This window comes from Podarcis liolepis, assembly GCF_965112155.1.
Source record: "Podarcis liolepis genome assembly, chromosome: 3".
In the NCBI taxonomy this organism is placed as follows: Eukaryota; Metazoa; Chordata; class Lepidosauria; order Squamata; family Lacertidae; genus Podarcis; species Podarcis liolepis.
The window spans coordinates 80,225,857-80,245,903 of record NC_139557.1 but is presented as its reverse complement, the minus strand read 5'-3'; the positions used below and the strand labels follow the sequence as shown (position 1 = coordinate 80,245,903).

General features: G+C 41.3%; 1 protein-coding gene and 1 long non-coding RNA gene across 3 annotated transcripts in view; one reads left to right on the top strand and one right to left on the bottom strand.

Annotated features, from left to right (window-relative positions):
* Window positions 1-3,436: 3,436 nt before the first annotated feature.
* Window positions 3,437-20,047, bottom strand: part of WDR64 (WD repeat domain 64) — a 67,887-nt gene continuing 51,276 nt past the window's right edge. For both annotated transcript variants that reach the window (XM_083496806.1, XM_083496807.1), the window contains 8 exons: window positions 19,854-19,959; window positions 18,727-18,788; window positions 17,151-17,260; window positions 15,532-15,720; window positions 13,925-14,024; window positions 11,854-11,934; window positions 5,726-5,821; window positions 3,437-3,595 (listed from right to left, as the gene is read on the bottom strand). In XM_083496806.1, coding sequence (XP_083352932.1) covers window positions 3,530-3,595; window positions 5,726-5,821; window positions 11,854-11,934; window positions 13,925-14,024; window positions 15,532-15,720; window positions 17,151-17,260; window positions 18,727-18,788; window positions 19,854-19,959 — 810 coding nt within the window. In that variant the 3' untranslated portion in view covers window positions 3,437-3,529. The remainder of the gene's footprint in view (window positions 3,596-5,725; window positions 5,822-11,853; window positions 11,935-13,924; window positions 14,025-15,531; window positions 15,721-17,150; window positions 17,261-18,726; window positions 18,789-19,853; window positions 19,960-20,047) is intronic.
* Window positions 17,244-19,799, top strand: LOC310704067. The gene is made up of 2 exons (XR_014524547.1): window positions 17,244-17,345; window positions 19,043-19,799. It is a non-coding gene; the product is annotated as an uncharacterized lncRNA (long non-coding RNA).

Here is a 20,047-nt window from a genome sequence, read left to right as displayed (position 1 = left end):
GAATGAAAGGGCTGGTGCTGTTTTTATTGCAATTATTTGTCTTGTTTTACTAGGGTGTGTGTGTATATCTGTCTTCTGTCTGTCTGGGTGGGTGATTCAAACCAAAACTGGATTGGGGGGAAATGCATTAAAATGCAATACAGTGGTACCTCATGTTAAGAACTTAATTCGTTCTGGAGGTCCGTTCTTAACCTGAAACTGTTCTTAATGTGAGGTACCACTTTAGTATATGGGGCCTCCCGCTGCCACCGCGCTGCCGCCATGCGATTCCTGTACTCATCATGAAGCAAAGTTCTTAACCCGAGGTACTATTTCTGGGTTAGTGGAATCTGTAACTTGAAGCGCCTGTAAACTGAAATGTCTGTAACCCGAGGTACCACTGTATTTCATAAGAAATGTCAGGATAGATACAGAATAGATACAGATTGTGACTAATGTCCTGTGTACACTGCTTCCCAAACCAGGGGTGGGAGTGCACTGCATCCAAAGGATTCAGAAGTGTGTACACACAGCCTAAGTCAGCATTATTTATTTATTTAAAAGCATTTCTGTGAGACCTACGAGATTGCCTTACTGCACATGCGCTCACTCGACCGCTTCGATTGACAGAATTGGCACTGCCATAGGTGTCACATAATACCTGTTCCAGTGATACTCATTGCAAGAATCTGATTGCTTAGTGTGGCAGCACCTACACTTCGGAACACCCTGCCGTTTGAGATCAAGCAGGGATCTTCACTGTACTCTTTCCACACCTGCTTTTTGCTAAAAACGTTGTTTAGACAAGCGTACCCAGATGCTTTGAAAGTTCAGGCAATTATAATCTGTTTTCAGTACTGTTAACTTTTGCATGTTTGAAAGTACTGGTGTGAATTTTTCTTGGTTTTCTTGTTTTTTCTTTTTGAAAACCGCTTCGAGTTTTTTTGTTGTTTTTTTTAAATCAAGTGCTGTACAAATTTTATGAAATAAATGAATTTCTAAACCTCTAAAATGTCTAAGATTTCTAAAAACTCTTAAGGCAGTGTACAAAAAACACAAACATAAAAACAGTGGAACAGTATCATAAAAACAAGACATGAGGAAGGAACAAAAGTAGGCATTTTCAAGGTTACAAAACACAGCTAGGATTCTTCTGTGTGTAGAAAAGTATTATGGGATTAATGCACATAACAACACACTCTCCATTAGAAGTTAACTTTTATAAAAATGACCTTAAGAAGCATGTAAGTCCCATTAGGCTCTGTTTTCTTTCTCCACAGGAAGATGAAATCTAAAATGTAATCACAAAGCATCACACCGGTCGTGTCAAGCAAGGTCAGAACATACCTGGGAGACTTCTAATGGATGCTTAAGTGGTGCTGAGGACTCCATGCATTCATCTGAGAGCCAGTTCACGCACAGAATAAGGGTGTGCACTTGAAATGTGTGGGCTAACACATCTTAACCAGCACTCAACAAAATTCCAAGGTGTTGCATAAAGCATTTTGACATGAGATTCCTACACACAGGTTTATCAGCTAGTACCAGAAGCGCAATCCGAAAAGCATTTAAACCAGTCTGTTCACACTTAAAACAACAGCATTACATTGAAGTTTCACAGCTACTGTAGGTGACTTGTAGATGGTTGGGTCACAGAATTTTTACCCCTGCTTACTTTATAGCCACTCTGTGAACACTTTTTTTGCCTTGAAATGGGAGGCATGGATACCTATGTAAATCAATCGACAGATGTTTCTTAAGAAATTATGCATTAGGATAATATTAAGACAAGAAGAATCCCTTAAACATGGATCAGTAATATTAAAATATTGATGACTGATAAAATGTTACATTTTGTAAAGCATTTACAGTGATAAGTAGCAAAAAGTCCATCATTAGACTGGGCAGGGCAGCTTTTCCCAACCTCCATATAATTTGGACTACAATTCCCATCACCCCTGCCTATTGACCATAATGGCTGGGCCTGTTGGACGTTGCAGTTCAAAACATCTGAACCAAGTTGGGGGAAAGCAAGAGTCATCTATAGCAGGACTCACTTGGAGCAGGGTCTGGGACAGAAGACAAGAGCCCCAACCCATGTTCCAGTGTCATTAGCAAGTAGGTGCCCATCTTGAAGGATTGCATCATGGGCAGATTGTTCCTCTGGGTTGCTCCCAGGGAGCGTGGTACAACACAGAGGCCCAGTAATGTGAGTGGACTTGCATCCCTCTTCTTATTTCAAGGAAGGAAACTGGTTTATCTACCTTGTCACAGCTAGTTTGCATGAGAAGTTAAAGATGTCCCCTGAGTCCCCATTTGTTTCATGTATTTGGAAGGGATATAGCACAGGCTCATTTTCTCAGAAATATTTCTATATGTTGGGTTCTCTCTCAGTGCCAGGAAGACTGGCTTACTTGGCTATTCTATATGCCAGACAAATCTTATTGCACTCATAATATAAAGTGTGTACTGTACTTGCATATAAGCTAGTTTGAGAATGTGACTTCCCTCCCCTGCCAGTGCCTCATCGGCAGGATTAGGTAAAGGTAAAAGACCCCTGACAGTTAAGTCCAGTCGCGAACGACTCTGGGGTTGTGGTGCTCATCTCACTTTACTGGCCGAGGGAGCTGATGTTTGTCCGCAGACAGTTTTTCCGGGTCATGTGGCCAGCATGACTAAGCAGCTTCTGGCAAAACCAGAGCAACACATGGAAACGCCATTTACCTTCCCGCCCATTTATCTACTTGTACTTTGACATGCTTTTGAACTGCTAGGTTGGCAGGAGCTGGGACCGAACGGGAGCTCACCCTGTCACGGGGATTCGAACCGCCAACCTTCCGATCGGCAAGCCCTAGGCTCAGTGGTTTAGACCACAGCGCCACCTGCGTCCCAATTGGCAGGAAGTTTTCAACATGATCCAGAAGGGTATTCTTAGCCTTTTGCAGCAAAACCAACAGAGAGCCTCATAGCATCTTAAAGACTAGTAACTTTATTATGGCATATAAGTTTTCATGGACAAGAGTACAGTTCATCAGAGGCACAGTATCTTCAACTGGCAGGTATGAGTGTACAGAGGACAGGAAAAACTGCAAACATTGGGGTAAAAATGGCAAAGACATGCAAAAAGCACAGTCTGTAACAATTCAACTCAAGTCTAAAATAACACCAACAAACACAGAAATTATTCCCAACAGCAGTAACTAGTGAAAACATAATCATTTTAGCACTGCTCAGTAAATCAACACCTGAGGTGGAACAGGAAGCCACGGTTTCCATCTAAGCCCAAATAAACAGAATTAAATTTAGTTATTAGTTCTAGTTCAGATATAGTGTGCTGGAGTCTCACTTTAAAATTCCTCTGTTGGAGTACAACAATGGAAAAAGAAACTGCTGAAAATGATGTCTGTCGGCTTGTGCATGCCTAGTGTTTCAGATACAAAAATCCAGAGATCTTTCCTTTTGTGTTATCACGATTTTATTTTCACCGATGTTCATTGCAACACATCTTCCTGTTTCATGGTTTTCATACTTGGATTGGCATTAGAGGAGGTTAGAAAGGAGGGGCCTGATGGGTTTTTGCAGCTTTTGCAGCTTTTGCAGCAACGGCACGTGATGGCTGTAAGAGAAAGAGCAGAACAAATGCTTACTTATGCCCATTTTAAGGCAAAGTAACCCAAATAGTATGTGAGCATTATACCAATCTTTGCACAAGATCCTGAATATCAAAGGCAGTACCAGAACACATGAATCTATTACAATCAGAAGACCCAATCTCTCTTCCCACCTTCCGTGATTCTTGTGCAGCCCTCTTGTTAAATTGCTTTGCTTGCTTTTGGTCCAGATCTTGCAAAAGACATATGAGTTTTTAAAGGAAGGCGGCTAGGATTTAGCTTAAGGAGGTTGACTGACGGGAACTATAGGGCAAGTGGGAGCAGCTTGACTACAAGCACATAGTAGTCAAGAGGTTTGTGGTGTTCTAAACAGGTGGAAAGGTTCAGCAACGGTAAGTAGTTTCCCTACAGCTAATGCTGAAAAACTAGTACTACTTAAAGGTACAAGAGTCAGTCTTCCTTGCTTTATGGTTTCAGCTTGCCTTGCAGGAAAGAAGGGGTGGTCTCTTCTCTGCTCCACCCTACTGCTAATGGGGCCCTGTCAGGCAACTTCTGATTTGGCAGATGAGAAGAGCAACATTAGAATATGTCTGCTTTCTTACACTCCCGTCTGTTACACTCTTACACTACTGGCAATACACTCCCCTGTACTTCTTTGCCAGCATTTCAGGGGGGGGTATTTACTTGGAGGGAGGGATGGGCTAATCTGTCCATTTCAGTTTCTTTCCATTTTGTAATTTTTTCACTCTTAAGTTCGGACCTCCCCCCCCCCCCAAAAAAAATCATTGTAAAAACCAACCAGCATTTTAGGGCAAATTTCACCCCAAATACATATATTTGTATGCAAATTCTCCTAACACATACATCTTTGCAAAGCAAATTTTCCCCACTATAACTATTTTCTGTATGTTATTTTCACAAATATATATGCACACTTTAGTATTTGCATTTTTGTACATTCCACTTGGCTAGAAAACTGCCTTTCAAAATTCAGAGAAGGGCAAATTTCAACATATTGTTTTGGAAAGGGCGAATTAGGGAGGTTTGCCTATAAATGCAAAGTGAATTGGATTTCTCCCCCATCCTGGCTTGTAGACTTTGAAGGTTCACTCTGATGAAAAAAGAATGCTATAACCATGTTATAACAGTTTACTGTTTTGCTTTTTGCACTTTATTATTTGTCCCAATCTTAATTTCATTTTTGCAAAACAAACTACCCACAGCCAATTGACCAAGAAATAGCTAAACAGATGTGTCAGTTCAGAAGGTGAATTATTTGAATTTAAGCAGATTCGGTCAGTGGCGTAGCGTGGGTTGTCAGCACCCGGGGCAAGGCAAGTAATTTGCGCCCCCTAACCCGTGGATTTGCACCCCCTAACCCGTGGATTTGCGCCCCCTAACCCTAACCCCCAGATGTTGCGCCCGGCCCCCCTGCACCCCCCACGCTACGCCACTGGAGGGACTCCCAAGAAGGTGAAGCGGGACTTCACCCCAGGGTATCTCGGAAGCCCTCGAGGCAGCGACGCTTCCACCCCCTGGAAAGAGCAGGAAGGGAGAGCGCTCTTGTGCCCCGGTCCTGCTTTGAGTGCTTCTCATTGACGCGTCTGCTTGGCCACTCACTCTACATGGGCCCTTGTGGCCTTGATCCAGTAGCCGGGTCCTTCTTTGGAAAGAGCGAGCGCCTCCCTCCGCCCCCGCCACACGGAGCTCAGCCTGCACGTGGGCAGGCCCTTTGCGTCACGTGCGCTTGGCGCGCTGCTCTCTCCAGCTTCCTCCCGGCCGGGCCAGCGGCTCCACCTCTTTTCCTTTGCCTTTGAGCCGCTTAATTCCCAGCAAGCAATTAGCAGGCTCGCTCCACCTCCTCCTCCTCCCGGCTTTGCTGCTGCTGCTGCGAGGCTCTTTTCCTCCACCGACGGCGCGCTGCGCCTTGGAGAGGTTCCCGCTTCCTCGAGGGGGGCCAGCCAAACGCGCCCCCAAAAATGTTGCGCCCGGTGCGGCCGGCACCCCTGGCACCCCCCACGCTACGCCACTGGATTCGGTTGTATTGCCTGAAATTTAAAATCCAGAAACTCCCTCCACGCGCCTCCCATTCTTAGACATAACATGCATGCTACATGAAGAAACAGTACACTTACTGAATGGGAAATAATTCTGCTTCTCATGCCAATACTGTCAACAGAATCTTCCTGATCCTTTGTATGAATAGGTTTAATCTTCGGAGGAGTTGCAACCTTTTACAAGTAATTTAGAAAAAAACCAAGAATTATGTGGACAGGTGCAACATTTGTGAAATCTGCACTAAGGAAAAATCCCTTAGTCAGCTTCTTGCTGTTATTTATATAAAACACTTTTGATGTACAAGTTTTTTACATTTATCATGTCCAGCCTCACAGCAATCCCCTTGCAGTAGGTCAATATTATAATTTCTTTTTCAGAAGGTAAACTGAGGCTGAGATCGAAGTTATTTGCCAGGGAAATGTAATTAACACATACATAGCTGAGGTAGGTGTGATTTATGCCAACAATGCTCTTCTGCATTCTAAATAGGACATACATGACAAGTCTCTATGCAAAAGCATAAATGGCCACAAATCTGACATCATGAATGGGATTGTCCATAAACCAGTGAGAAAATATCCCCAACTCCTGGGACATTCTGTAATTGACCTTATGGTGGCCATTGTGGAATACTTTTAATGGAAGAATACAACGCAAAAATTCATCAAGCAGTTTCAGCTTGCAGTGGGTGAAATGGAGATAAATAATTCACAAGTTAATTAGATGGTCAATACCAACATATCTGTGCTATCTATGACTGTTTGCTGTGAATGGTTCCCTGCCCACTACAGTTGTTAATACTATAACCTCAGTAATTATCACCAACTTGGTACCGTGAAAGGTTAAAGGTGTGCTTATAACATTTATTGAAGGTCTCATTGACTTCAATTTAGTCATCTCATAGCCATTCAACTTATAAATTTCTTCTTCATATGACTGACCACTGAGATTTATCTTCATGCTTCTGATAAAGTCCATGAAAGCTTATGCCATAATAAGTTAGTTATTTAGAGTGCTTCAAGGCTCTTTGGCTGTTTTTGAGAATGGGAAATAAATGCTGTGGGTGCTGAGGTGAGAGTTAAACTGACGGGTTCTTTATCTGTTTTTTTCAAAGTTACTTTCTGAGTAGTGCCAACAAGATAGGACTCATAAGAATGATAACATTGCTTGCCTATGTAGGCACGTTGGTGTTCGTTTATTTAAGGGGCCATAATGAACTTTGTGAAATAAATCTACAGACGCTTCTAGACTACAAAGCCTTTTATACCAATATACCTGTCCTCTCATGCCAATTTTTGCCATTTGTGGTGTACATATAGCCTGAAGTGAAACCACTCCACCAACATTTTCCTGCTTACAAAAATAGCCTTTTGGCAACCCAGCAAGTAGTGACCTAAAAATCTTACCAATATGGTGTCAGGTTATAATTTCCAAAAAAAAGCAAACTTGTTCTTCTGGCTTTTGCTTTTGGAACAGTGTCATTCTTTTGGTCACATCTACATGGTTTGAAGAATCCCAGCTGATTACCTTCTTCAACTATTTCCCCCAAGACAATATAGCTTGTGCCCGTCTGGCCTCTTCTTGAAAAACCTCCAAGGAAGAAGATCCAACAGCCCCCTCAAGACAGCTGCTTCCGCTGAGGTACTGTTTCTTCTTCAAAGCCCATATCAATTTTACACTCTAAAGAATTCACCCATGAACTGTAAGTTCCATTGCCACCATATAAAATGCATGTTTATTCCAGAACATGGATGCTGAAAGTGGTGCATGTTCTCTGTATTTGCCTCCCTTCATTTTAAAACCATTCATTCTTGTGCTGTCATTAGTGGGCAACATGTACAGCTCTCTCTCTCCCCCCCCCCCTGTCTCCCTGCCTTGTTTTGTTGTTAGTATTCGCTGTCAGCAAACGCCACCCTCCTTATTTGAGATCCATCCTGCGCCTTTTTGCTCAGAAGTAATTAAGGATGGAGAGACCCATTGCGGTCCTGTCTGCTCCACTTCTACAAAGGGACAGAACTACGCCTGTCTTGTTTGATTTTTAAAAGGGAAATCCTTTTAAGTCAGCATGAAATAAAAGCATTTACAAGGTAGTCTGAGAGCTCCAGTGGTGCCTTTGCCCATTTTAAATCCACCACCCCACACCTATAAAAAATTCCAGAAATAATCCAGCTACTAGCATATGGTTGTTTGGTTTGTTTGTTTGTTTGTTTTGCCGCTGTGCACTTTGAGTAGAACAGAGCAAGTCCCCACTGAGAGTGACAGAACTTGAAGGCACTTTGTTGCTCTCAGCCCCCACGACTGCAGATTCTAAAATGGACTAAAGTAGAGTAGTGAACCAATCCAGATAATCAGGATCTGGCTGGATCAAATCAAGTAAATCCTTCTCTATCCCTATAAGTAATTCTAATATGCATTGTTGTGCGCATTTTGTGAATGAGCTCCCCATGGCATTTCTTGACTGGCTGCTGTCGTTACTGAAATTATGTGATGCAACTGCCTATATGTTTTAATAGTTGTCACTTGCTGATCTTAATTACTTTAATGCACACTGTGAACTGCTTTGAGATTGATAAAGGAAAAGCACTAATTAAGTTTAAAACAAAAACAAAAAAACCCGGCATTTAAGTTTTTAAGAGTGCTTTGGATTGCAATCTCTTTTCTATAAGCAAGATACACCTGTTGCCTTTAGCCTGCCCTGACAGAATCTGTCTTCTACATGAAGTTTTGTGGTAGCAAAAACACTTAGCTGTGCTGAATGAAGGAGAATTTCTATTACTTCTGTAGAGGTGGAAAGTGATTTTGGCTTGCATTTTGGCTCATTTTCAATTGCTCATATATTACTCTCTCTAAATCTTTCTCTAGAAAGGTGGTTTGCTCATGCCAGGTATCTCCCATTGTATATGTGTGAACTTAATTTTCCTTTCCTGTATGTTAAAAAAAATATTTCCTTGTTGACTTTCATTTTGTACCCCAGTGAAAAGCGAGAGAGTCACATTCTGCAATTACTTTTGTTATTTGTTTTTAGCGCTATATAACGTATTTTCAGATGTGTCTTTTTCACAGTGCAATCCTACACTCAAGTTCAATTGCACTTTTTCTCAGTTAAGCAGGTATAGATAGGACTGTGGCCTTAATGCACAAATCCCAATTGACTAAGAGTTGAAATGGAGAATGTGGGTTTTCTGTAGCTTGGTGGTGCACATTCTGTAGAATGTGGTGCACATTTTGTTAGGGTGTTTTCCTATTAAACAACACATACGTGATGCAATTTTAGCTTTCCAAGCAGTTGTCCCATGAGCGCAGCACCGTTTGTGGGTTATTTATCAGCAACAGGAAAGTCTCAGACATGGGATAGTGTATGTATGGGAAAGAGTGGAAAGGATGTAAAGGGTGTCAGGATCAGGTCCATACCTGATTTTGTGCCAGTCTTTTATTCAGCAGACTGTCAAGCTATTTAAATAGTCAAATTTCCAATCCTTAACAAAATGTCATATTAAAATTCTCGACTTCTGAATCTGCTTTGCAGTATTTGAAGCCAACACTGCAATATTGGAGAGGAGCAGATCAGAAAGGTTGCTTAAAGTTGGTCAAACCTGTTAGCCAATTCAGCCAAGTCCATCCTTTTGTTAGGTAAACTACAGGCAGTCTATTGTCATGGGAACTCAATATTTAGAAATTTGGTTTTCCATGCAGGAAGATTTTGGGAATGTTTCGAATAGGAAACTTGATCAGAGAAGAGAGCAGTTCTTCTGCCTTCCCAGCTAAGGAAGAGGCAATTCAGGTGTTGGTGTGTGAAGAGAGTTTTGGGCTTCATAGGGTGTTGGCTGTTTCTATGGAGATCTGTTGTAGGGGTAGTGAACTTTGCCTATATGTTGGCTAAACTTTGGCTAAATGTGTGTCCCCATTTATGATCAACATGCGTATTTGTAAATAAACCCAAGTACAACAAAACACAATTAAACCTTCAAAAAACATCTTCTAAAAAGAACCAACCCTGGGTAAGTGCTGTGCCCCTGGAGCTTCTCACCACTCAAATATATAAGCATTATTTTAAAGGCAAGAACAGCATTTTATGGCTGCTTAGTCAACAAGACACAGCTTTTGGAATAATGTACTTCCCCCAAATAGAACTACTGAAATTTGTTATATTTCTATTTTTACTCGTCTTTAACTCCCTGTGACTTTGTAACAGTGATATTCCTGATTTGTAACGGCAGAGTTGGAAAAAAATGGAAGCGAATGTTTTTCAGGTTTTATTGCTTCTCTGTCAGAAAGCATGTCACAAAATTCTTTTAAACTAATAACGGGTAATGGAAGACTGACAGTGTAACAGAAAAATGAATTTAAGGCTCAGCTTTAAGGCTCAAGTGTCTAGAGCATCTAGGAGCCAACTGGGACAAACATCTGTCATGCTAGGCCCCAGCACACAATAGCAGTTTTCATCTTACCTAACACTTGTACCATGAAAGGTCAGAGATGCTGGGAGAAAGGCTTAAACATTTGGAAGGCACCATATTGGCAAAGTCCAGCCAAAGCCATGTTCATGTTTGTTTGCTTTTTTCCTGGAAACCTCTCTCATTGCCTATTCACATCCAGTGTATATCACAGGCATAGGCAAACTCGGCCCTCCAGATGTTCTGGGACTACAATTCCCATCATCCCTGACCACTGGTCCTGTTAGCCAGGGATTGTGGGAGTTGTAGTCCCAAAACATCTGGAGGGCTGAGTTTGCCTATGCCTGGTATATCATATCACACATCAGTCCTAAACATCTCTTAGGACAATGCCAGTTGAGTGCCTTTTCCAAGATTCTATGAGAGCGGGAAGAGTCACAGTATCAACTAAGATGGGAAGGCAAAAAACTTGAGTGAAGGAAAGGCAGATATTGAGCAGTGGCAGAACTGGAATAGAGGTGAATGAATTTGACAACATTGATCGTAACAATAGCACTTATACAGGACTTGTTAATGTTCAATGTACTTCACATAAAATAGCTCAGTGATTATTACAATAAAATTTAACAGGGTTGATTTCAGCATTCCACTCCCACTTACATAAGGAGGGAGAGGCAAATTTCTCTGATTTCCCCGTCCACTGAAAATCTGCTTTGTGATATGAGAACCCTCTAGAACAGCATGGCAATGTGTGCAGGGAGCTGCAAGGAGAACCAGTGGAAATTGCCTGTCCTCTTCCTTCCATGAGCAGGAGCCTCTGTTGGACTGCAGCCCCTTCCATTAGCAGAAGGGCACCTCTAGACCTTACCTAATGCCTATATTGTGGTATGGGGGAGATGGTGGCTTCCCTAAGGCTATTTAGTTCAAGGAAGAGTTGGGAGCCTGAACCCAGGATTTCCTCATTCACATAATAACAACAAGCAGAGCTTCGTTGTGTTTGCAGAATCAAGTCTTCTGAGGATAGCGGGAGGAAACAAGAATGTGAGGGAAGGTGACAGCATGCATTAAGGTTCTCCTTAGATAAAGAAAGCTCAAGACAGCCTTCCCCAACCTGATGTCCTCCAGCTGTTTTAGACTACAGCAGAATGCTTGCCAGAATGGCTATGCTGGTTGATGAAAGTTGTAGTCCAAAACATCTGGAGGGTGCTAGGATGGGGGGAAACTGAGCTGAGGAGCAATGTGCACAGCCAAGTCAAAATATATGGTATATAGTACAATCCTGTGTGTCAGAAGTAAGCTCCATCTCAATTGAGTTTAATGGGACTAGCACATACTGAGTTGAATGGAATTTACTTCCAGTTAAGTGCGTACAGGATTGCAGTCTAAGTCTGTGATCACATGCTTGTTTTCTTGGCAGCAATTCCCACTGAACTCAGCAGGACCTGCTTCTGGGTAAGTAGGCATAGGATTGTGATATAACTGTGGCTCAGTATCTCGTCTACAGACAGCCCTGGCATTATGACAACATGCTGAATGCAGGTGTTTTATAGCCCATATGTGATGCTCAAGGCCTTAGTAAAAGTCAAATATTACTCGCTATAATAGGTGAGCCAAAATGTATCTTACAGGACAGTTGATATTTTATAGGAAGGAAACAAAACTCAGAGCGGAAAAGGAATAATTCAAGCTCAGTAAAAAGGAGATACTTAAACGAGAAGCAAATGGTAGCAATTCACAATCTGAGACATTGCTTAATTTTAATGTTTCTTCCATTACGAAACATTTATTTAAGCAAATTACTTTGAACTCACCCTGTATATAGGTATAGACCCAAATACAACACCAGTATCTTTGCTGCCAGATTTGAAACTTTCCAGGGGGTGTTTGTTAATCTAGAAGACACAAACAATACCATCAGTATTTTCATTTCCAGCAAAAAACTCAAAAACAAATACTTATAATGAAATAAATAAAAAGCCCACCACATCTAATTGTATAGCATTTAGTACATTCAGTGATTTAACATTATGCCCAATACAGTGGTACCTTGCAAGACGAATGCCTCGCAAGACAAAAAACTCGCTAGACGAAAGGTTTTTCCGTTTTCGATTTGCCTCGCAAGACGAATTTCCCTATGGGCTTGCTTCGCAAGACGAAAACGTCTCGCGACTTTGTTTCCTTTGTCTAAAAACAAAGACATGTTTTGTTTATAAAGTTAAGTTATTTTCCCTTCAATTTTTGAACTGCTCTTTACAGTATGTGTGACTTTAAAGAGCAGCTAATAAACTGTTGTTGTACCAAATTTGGCTTTGTTTGGACTTTTTTTGACCATAGGAACGCATTAATTGATTTTCAATGCATTCCTATGGGATTTCGTGATTCGCAAGACGAAAAATTCGCTAGACGACAAAACTTGCGGAATGAATTAATTTCGTCTTGTGGGGCACCACTGTACTGATCTTCCTAGATACCTGAACAGAAACATGTATCAACAAATGAAAAATAAAATAAAATCTGGTGCTACCGTCAAAATGGTCAAATCAGGGCTCAGAATGTGCTTTTCTGAAACCTCCTTCTGACCTTCATGCTAACAGGCAAGGGTCTGAAGAGGAGCCTGCATTGTCTGGTGACACTGGAAGAATTGGTGACAATGTACCCCCACCCCCATGCATTGATGCAGTCTTCACATGTTCAGGCAAATGCCTTAAAACAGCTGGAACTGTGGCTTGTTAAGGGTACTGGAAAGTACAGCTCCAGGGGGGTCTGAACTATGGTTCCCATGATTATTTGTGGGGGGAGTCATGTGATTTCTATGAATGGCTTGCACCATAAAGTAGCAACAAACTGGAAGCACCCATTGTATTTAGGATGGACACTCCCTCCAAAAATTCAGTTAATCATGATTTACACATGCAACTCTATCTAGCATGGTCCACTTCTATGAGTGGCTTCATGAATGAACATTGTCTCTACAGATGGAGGACCCTTCCTTTGAAGATCACAGAGCAAAAATGAGAAAACAAAGTACCGTATTTTTTGCTCCATAACACTCACTTTTTTCCTCCTAGAAAGTAAGGGGAAATGTCTGTGCGTGTTATGGAGCGAATGCCTACGGATGGCGGGGGGATCTGCTGCAGTCGTGAGCAGAGGATCCATGGTTCCCCTTCCTTCCCTCCTTCGTGGCTCGCTTTGCTTGCTTTGAAACAGCAAAGCGGGAGAAGAGCCGCTGACTAGGGAGAGGGACAGAGAGCCTGTTACAAAGCACGGATCCACATGGATCCTCAGGATTTTTGCACTGGGTCACCCCAAATTCACCATCAGATCACATAGCATGTCCATAGCTACAGCTTGCACCAAAAAAATCACGCACCCACTGTTGCCTGGGGCCGCAGTGGTGCAAAAACGTAGTTACAAAGCATGGATCCACATGGATCCTCAGGATTTTTGCATTGGGCTACCCCAAACTCACCGTCAGATCACATGTCTGTGGCCACAGCATGAAGCACAAAAATCATACATCCACTGTTTCGTTTAGAATATTTTTTTTCTTGTTTTCCTCCTCTAAAAACTATGTGCGTGTTATGGTCGGGTGCGTGTTACAGAGTGAAAAATACGGTACATAATAAAAGCAACAAGAAGAAACCAAACCCCCCCAAACACATTTAAAGGGACATAGAATGTTAATCAGCCACAGGTCTGGTTAAGGGGAAATGTTTTCACCTGGCAACTAAAGATATGGATGGCCACCTGTGATAGATGCTTTAGTTGAGATTCCTGCATTGCAGGGGGTTGGACTAGATGACCCTTGGGTCCCTTCCAATTCTACGATTCTATGTTATGGCAGTTTTAGGGAGTTCTGACATGACAATTGACTCTTAGTACCATAGGAGAAGCCAGGGCTTTGAAAAACTTGAAATCTTGATTAACTTCAAAAGGGCCAGGCTTTTTCAATGACAAGGAGCTTCTGGTCAGAGTCTTCCATCTAGAAAAAAAGAAAGGAAAAGATGTTGTACTTACAAAACAAAAGAAACTTAATGTCATAATCATGCAAGATAAAAATAAAGTATAACTTGCAATAAAAAAATAATTGCAATAAAATTTAGAAAATTTAAAGCAGTACAGCTTTGCCCTTTTCAGGCTGCAACCGGAAGCACAGTAAGACTCACTGACCACAGAGGGACTTGTTTCTGTGTAAATATACATAGGAATGCTCTGCAGATGGATGGCCCCATAACTAAGAAATACATCTTTTCTACAAAGGTAAATTCAAAAGGATGTAAATGCTCCACATATATAATGTGAATGGTGGGGTCTTCGGAACTGAGAAGAGGGGAAGCAAGTCATGTTAGTTTGCAGAAGCTGACAGCTGATTGGCAGGTGCCTGTGATATCATGAATTACCTCACCCCTACCCTGCAGGGCAGTTGTTCCATTTTAAAAAGTTACCTTTTAAAAAAAGGGCATAAACCAACATTTAATGGCATAAACATACAAGCAGTGCTTTAAACAATAAAAAAAAGTTTTCAGCTGCCTAATAGTTGTGGGTGGGTGTGCTTACGAGGAATATCTGCATTTGAACTGGTAGTAAGTACATCTATCAAATGCAGTGCAAAAGCAGGTAGGACAAGGGGATTTCACCCTGTGGACGAAGGAACTGCTGACTCCTGCCTTAGGAGTATGGGCCCTAAATGTGCATAGTGAAAGTGCTAAACCTAACACCATGTTGCTGAATTGTACTGTTGTCATTTATTTATTTATAGACTACCATTCATTGCAATGTGTATTACAAAGGACAGCTTTCACAGGTTCTAACCCAAAAGGGTGGTTATTTATACCTCTCTTAAACCTTAAATGTGCACTCACAACTCATTTGAAATATTAATTTTATTTCACGAGCAAGCTGTAGAAATCTTTACGAGGGCATAAAGGTAACTGGCAGCTATATATATATATATTTTAAAAAAACCAACTGCTTAAAAAGACACAACTTCATTTATTAATGTGAATAATTATCTTTGAGTCCTATCAGAACAGGGTGGAGAGAATATGAAGAAAGTCAACCCCTTGCTGATTTGTGGAGAGGTTTCGGGGACACTGTCCTTCAGATCAGCTGTGGCATCTGCGAAGTTTCACAGGCATTGCTGAGCTTCAGGGGGGATATTGTGGTGACTGACAAAAGTTTTGTGACAGTGAGATGGTAGGTGGGTGGAAAGGATATTTGGGTCCATACTTGTGGCCACAACCCACATTGTTTAGCTTCAGTTCAGTGTATTCTGTAGTAATTCTATATAGCAGAGATGGGGAACCTGTTACTCTCCAGATGTTGTTTTCATCATTCCTGACCAATGGCCAAGATGGTTGGGGCTGATGGGAGTTGGAGTCCAACAGCTGCTGGAGGGCCACAAGTTTCCCATCCTTGCCTTATACACAAGTTCCTATAGAAACTGCAGGTGTTTCTCCTCATGCAATCTAATATGTGGCCAATCTTACTTCTCTCTGTCAAGGACCAGAGGATATTCAAACTTCTGCTTTTTATCCATATATTTGCTGTTGTCTCTTATGCTGAAGGGGATTTCATTCACGTCACAGGGCAAAATGATATCTGCGGATTCCAAGAGTTCAAACAACCTGCGCTGACCAAAGTAACCAATGTAGTGTCCATCGGGAGCATGCCAGAGCCTGTGTGAGGAAGAAGGCCAATAAAGAAATGTTTAAACAATATCGATTTCTAAACAGAAGACTACTAACCAAATACTAACCAAAAACGAAACAGATTTCCACTTGAGAAGAATTGGAATGAGCACAGCATAATATATTAAGAACCAGTGCTCAAAACCTCTTTGTAGTGGTTAGCCTGTGGCAGCTCCCAGAAAAATAGTTATTCAACATGTCCACCAGGAGCAGAAGCTGCAGTCAGGCACAATAATATCTTTGGCAGTTGCTGGGATCACAGTGCTCCAACAGGGCCCATGGTAGATGTTTGCCCTGGGCCCTCTATCAAAAAATTCCCCTCAAACAACTCTCACTGGCTTTCAGCAGTGGCCATATTTTGGGGGGCAAATGACCATGATTTTTCTATACTGTACCCTGGAAGTCAACTCAACTTTTGAGCAAAAACATGGCTGCCATTGACATGGAATTCTACTCAATATTGATCCAGAGCAGAACTCCAACCTATAGTTACCCGAGTAAAAACGTAAGCACGTTGCAGGATTCCCAAAAAATAGACCAGAGGCAATTATATTTCACCCAGCAGAGCTTTACTCCTCCTGAAGGCAAATGAGCATAATGGTCACAAATCCAATACATTCAGGATTGGCACTGTCCATAAGAAATCCAGTTGCAGCAGACTTAATTTAAACTTACAATAACTTATAATAAGATTAAACCTTAACACTATATACAGAATACCACACCAGAAGGAAAGAGATAGAAAGAGAAAGTGAAACCCAGGCTCCTTCTCGCCTGTTATTATAGTCAGCATGACCTTGACAGAAGAGGTAACAGAACCAGTTTAAGGCAGCTGTACTCAGCTTCTCTGAAAAAATAACCCAAATACCATGAACCTTCTGTTTGTTTCTTTCACACAGAGAAGCTTCCAGAACCCTCTTGAATTAATTAGAATGGGAAAGATATCTACACATCAGATCAATACTTTCTGTACCAAGAAATCCAAAATGACAGCCATAGCCAAGAGAAACCTCCAAGAGCCCAGCAAAAGTTCTAGAGAGGCCCAGAAGGAGAAAGGCCAAATGGACAGCATTTGCTGAGTGACCCCTCAATGCTGGAACTGGCCCTCTCTGCAGTTTTCCATACAGTATCCCAGGCCATGCTGTGATATTATTTGCCAGCATGCAAAACTGTGACAGAGGTCACATTCACACCATTCATTTAAAGCACATTTATACCACTTTGGAAACCATGGCTCCTCTCAGACAATCCTGGGAACTGTAATTTACCCCTCAGAGCTACGATTCCCAGCACCCTTAACATATTACACTTCCTAGGACTCACTGGGGAAAGCTATGTGCTTTTAAATGCCCCATCAAGCGGACAAAGCAACTCTGGCATAGGCCAAATTCAAATGCTTGCCACTAATTGTAACTAACCTGACAGAACTATCACTAGCAGCAGTCACCACAAGGCATTTTTCTTCTTCATAGAACAAGCTGACTATTTTGGCGGAATGAGCTCTCCAGCAAATTTGTTGCTTTATATGCTGCAGAATAAGAGTAATACGTGAGACAGCTTTGGTGGGCGTTGAGAAGCTCTAACATTCAAGCAGCTGATGTGAACAGGTGTAGGTAAGTCATCCCAACACAGCTAACCAACTCTTTATTTTACTTTTACATATTTAGAAACAGGTTCACAGCTGGAAGGATTCAAACTGTTGTACAAGATAAAATGAGAAAAAAATACAAAACACACCAACTTTAAAAACAGTAAAACCACCTAGATGATCAGAGAACCTTGCTACCAGTGCAGACTGCATACGGTTCTGAACATTTTGAATTGAAGGGTGGAAAATGAATGCTTTAAATAAATACTGGTTCAGTCCTCCAGCGTGGAAGTACATCATGTCTGGCAGGAAACAGGCCTGTCTGTGTCTCCATCAAAGATGGACATCAGGCCTCAGGCACAGCTACAGAAAAACGCTGCTCCATTTTCAGACCAGGAGTGTTGCTAGGTACCTCATTGGCTCCATGGGCCAGATCCTTATCAGGATCGGCCTTGCGGGCCAAATTGCTAGAAGGCAATGGTTTCTTTCCTCATTTTAGCAGCAGTTTCTAGGGATCCCCTCCTAATACAATGGTAAGAAAACCTTCCTGTTTCTGCCAGAGATTCTGATACACACCCTTTCTTGCTTCAGAATTGCTCTTTCATTGTTTTAGCAAGGGATTCCATGCAGGTTTGCATGGACAGTGCCACGGTTGTCGGCTGGGAAACAGATATACAGATATACACAACAAACACAGGATATAACTGCACCCTTGTGCTCATCAGAAGACGTCACAAAAATATCCTTGTGGGGCCAACTTGGGCCTACTGGCTGGAGGGCCCTCCTAGAGTACAGGACTCAGGACACACAAACTTGCATAGGATAATTTTTGTATAAAATGCCTCTAGGAATGGTGGGTGGCACCAGTCATAGCTGCCCTAAAGGCAAGCAAGTAATTTTTTTTTTAAAAAAAACTTTTTTAAAAGGTGAGAGGGAAGGAAAGGGAAGGCCAGCCAAGAGAGATTCACGGTTCAGGCCCTCTGGGCTATCCCTAACAACACCCTTCATTCAGATAATTAGTGAGGTGTGGTAACAAATATCACCATATTATAGAATGGATTATTATATTATAGAATGGTGATTATAGAATGGATTTTTTGGAGGGTGAGGTGGGCTGACCATTTGGATTACTTGTCAAATCACAAACATGTGCCAGATTTTATAAATTTTCTAGAATACAGTAAGCCCTGGTCCAAGCATAAACCCCGGGTCAAACACAAAGCCTCATGTTTTTAGGATTATACTAGACCTTCACCGTTCTTTACATTTTATTTATTTAACATGAAAGTTCTGATTTGCAGTGCAAGCAAGGAAAGAAAATGGGCAAAATGGCATTGGTAAGGGGATACCTATTTCCCATGTAATAAGTGAATTAAAAGCAAGCACTTGTTTTACAGCTGCCTCACCTTGTTGGTATCCTGTGGATCTTCTAAGAAGGAGCCAATATGCCACTTTATAACATGCCCCTCTGCAAGAGAAATGCCCCATCAAAAATAATATTTACACATATGGATCAGGAGCAATTCACAGATAATTTCATGGCTTATGACATCCGTAAATAATGACCAAGATGGGATCTGGATTAGTCTTTAAATTAATAATAGGATTATACAGGTTCAGATAGAGCCTTCTTGAGGCTGGCACCTTACAATCAGATTGTTCAGACTCAGAAAGGTCAATGATAGTTTGTAACAGTTTGGTTCAATTTTATCTTATTTGCAGGTAAGGAGGACCACTGTCAAGAACCCCCTTTTGTTTATGAGAAGATTTGGTTAACACATTAAACATAATGTAAAATTAATGTTGTGGTCTATTTCCCTTGATATTGTAGAGTTCTAAGATTCTGGTTCTGATTTAAATTATGATTACTGAATCTGGATTATGTGCCCAGTTTACAGCCCTAATTTTCCAAGATGTGATTTGTTCTGTGTTGTTTGTTTAAAGAAATTGTTACATGATTTACCATTTATTTTGTATCAGGATAAGAATAACTGTTCATTTGACAATATACAATAGCCGAGCACTTTTGATATATCTGAAAAACTAATAAAAATATTATAAGAATAACTGTTCATTTGACATTATACAGTAGCCGAGCACTTTTTATATATCTGAAAAACTAATAAAAATATTTTTTTTTAAAGAAGAAAAAGATCTAGCACTTGGCTGCTTCCCTGTTGCTGAGCACTGATTCCTCAGGGATTCCTCAAAGTAAAGTATTATTTGCTTAGCATTTATATGCATGTTTAAACCAACGTAATTAAGACTACAGCCCTCTATTCCCTTCCTTTTCCTCCCTTTCTGAGGAGACATATGCAGGATTTCTTTTTAATTTTATTTCACACTTGCATGTGCTTAGTACTGAGTGCTTACAGATATTCTTTAGTTATCTTCAAAAGTTTGACATGGTTTTAGTAATTTGACCGATGGCCAGGCTTTGAAAAGGGTTCAGTTCTTGTCTGCACCCATCTTTTTTTTTTTTTAAATGCTTACAAACTGTTATGACAGCCTTAACTGATAAATGGTTGCTTACCTTTATTAGCGGCAAAAAGTGTTTTAGAAGATACACCAGTGCACAGTGCTGTCAAAGGAATTGGAGGATGTTTTGTGAAAGGCAAAATTTCTCTCAGTAGATCTCCCTTCACAAACAAAAACACAATCGGACTTTCTTTTAACAAAGCAGCGTTTTCTGACATTATGGGTTTGGAGTCACACCAGTCTACTAGC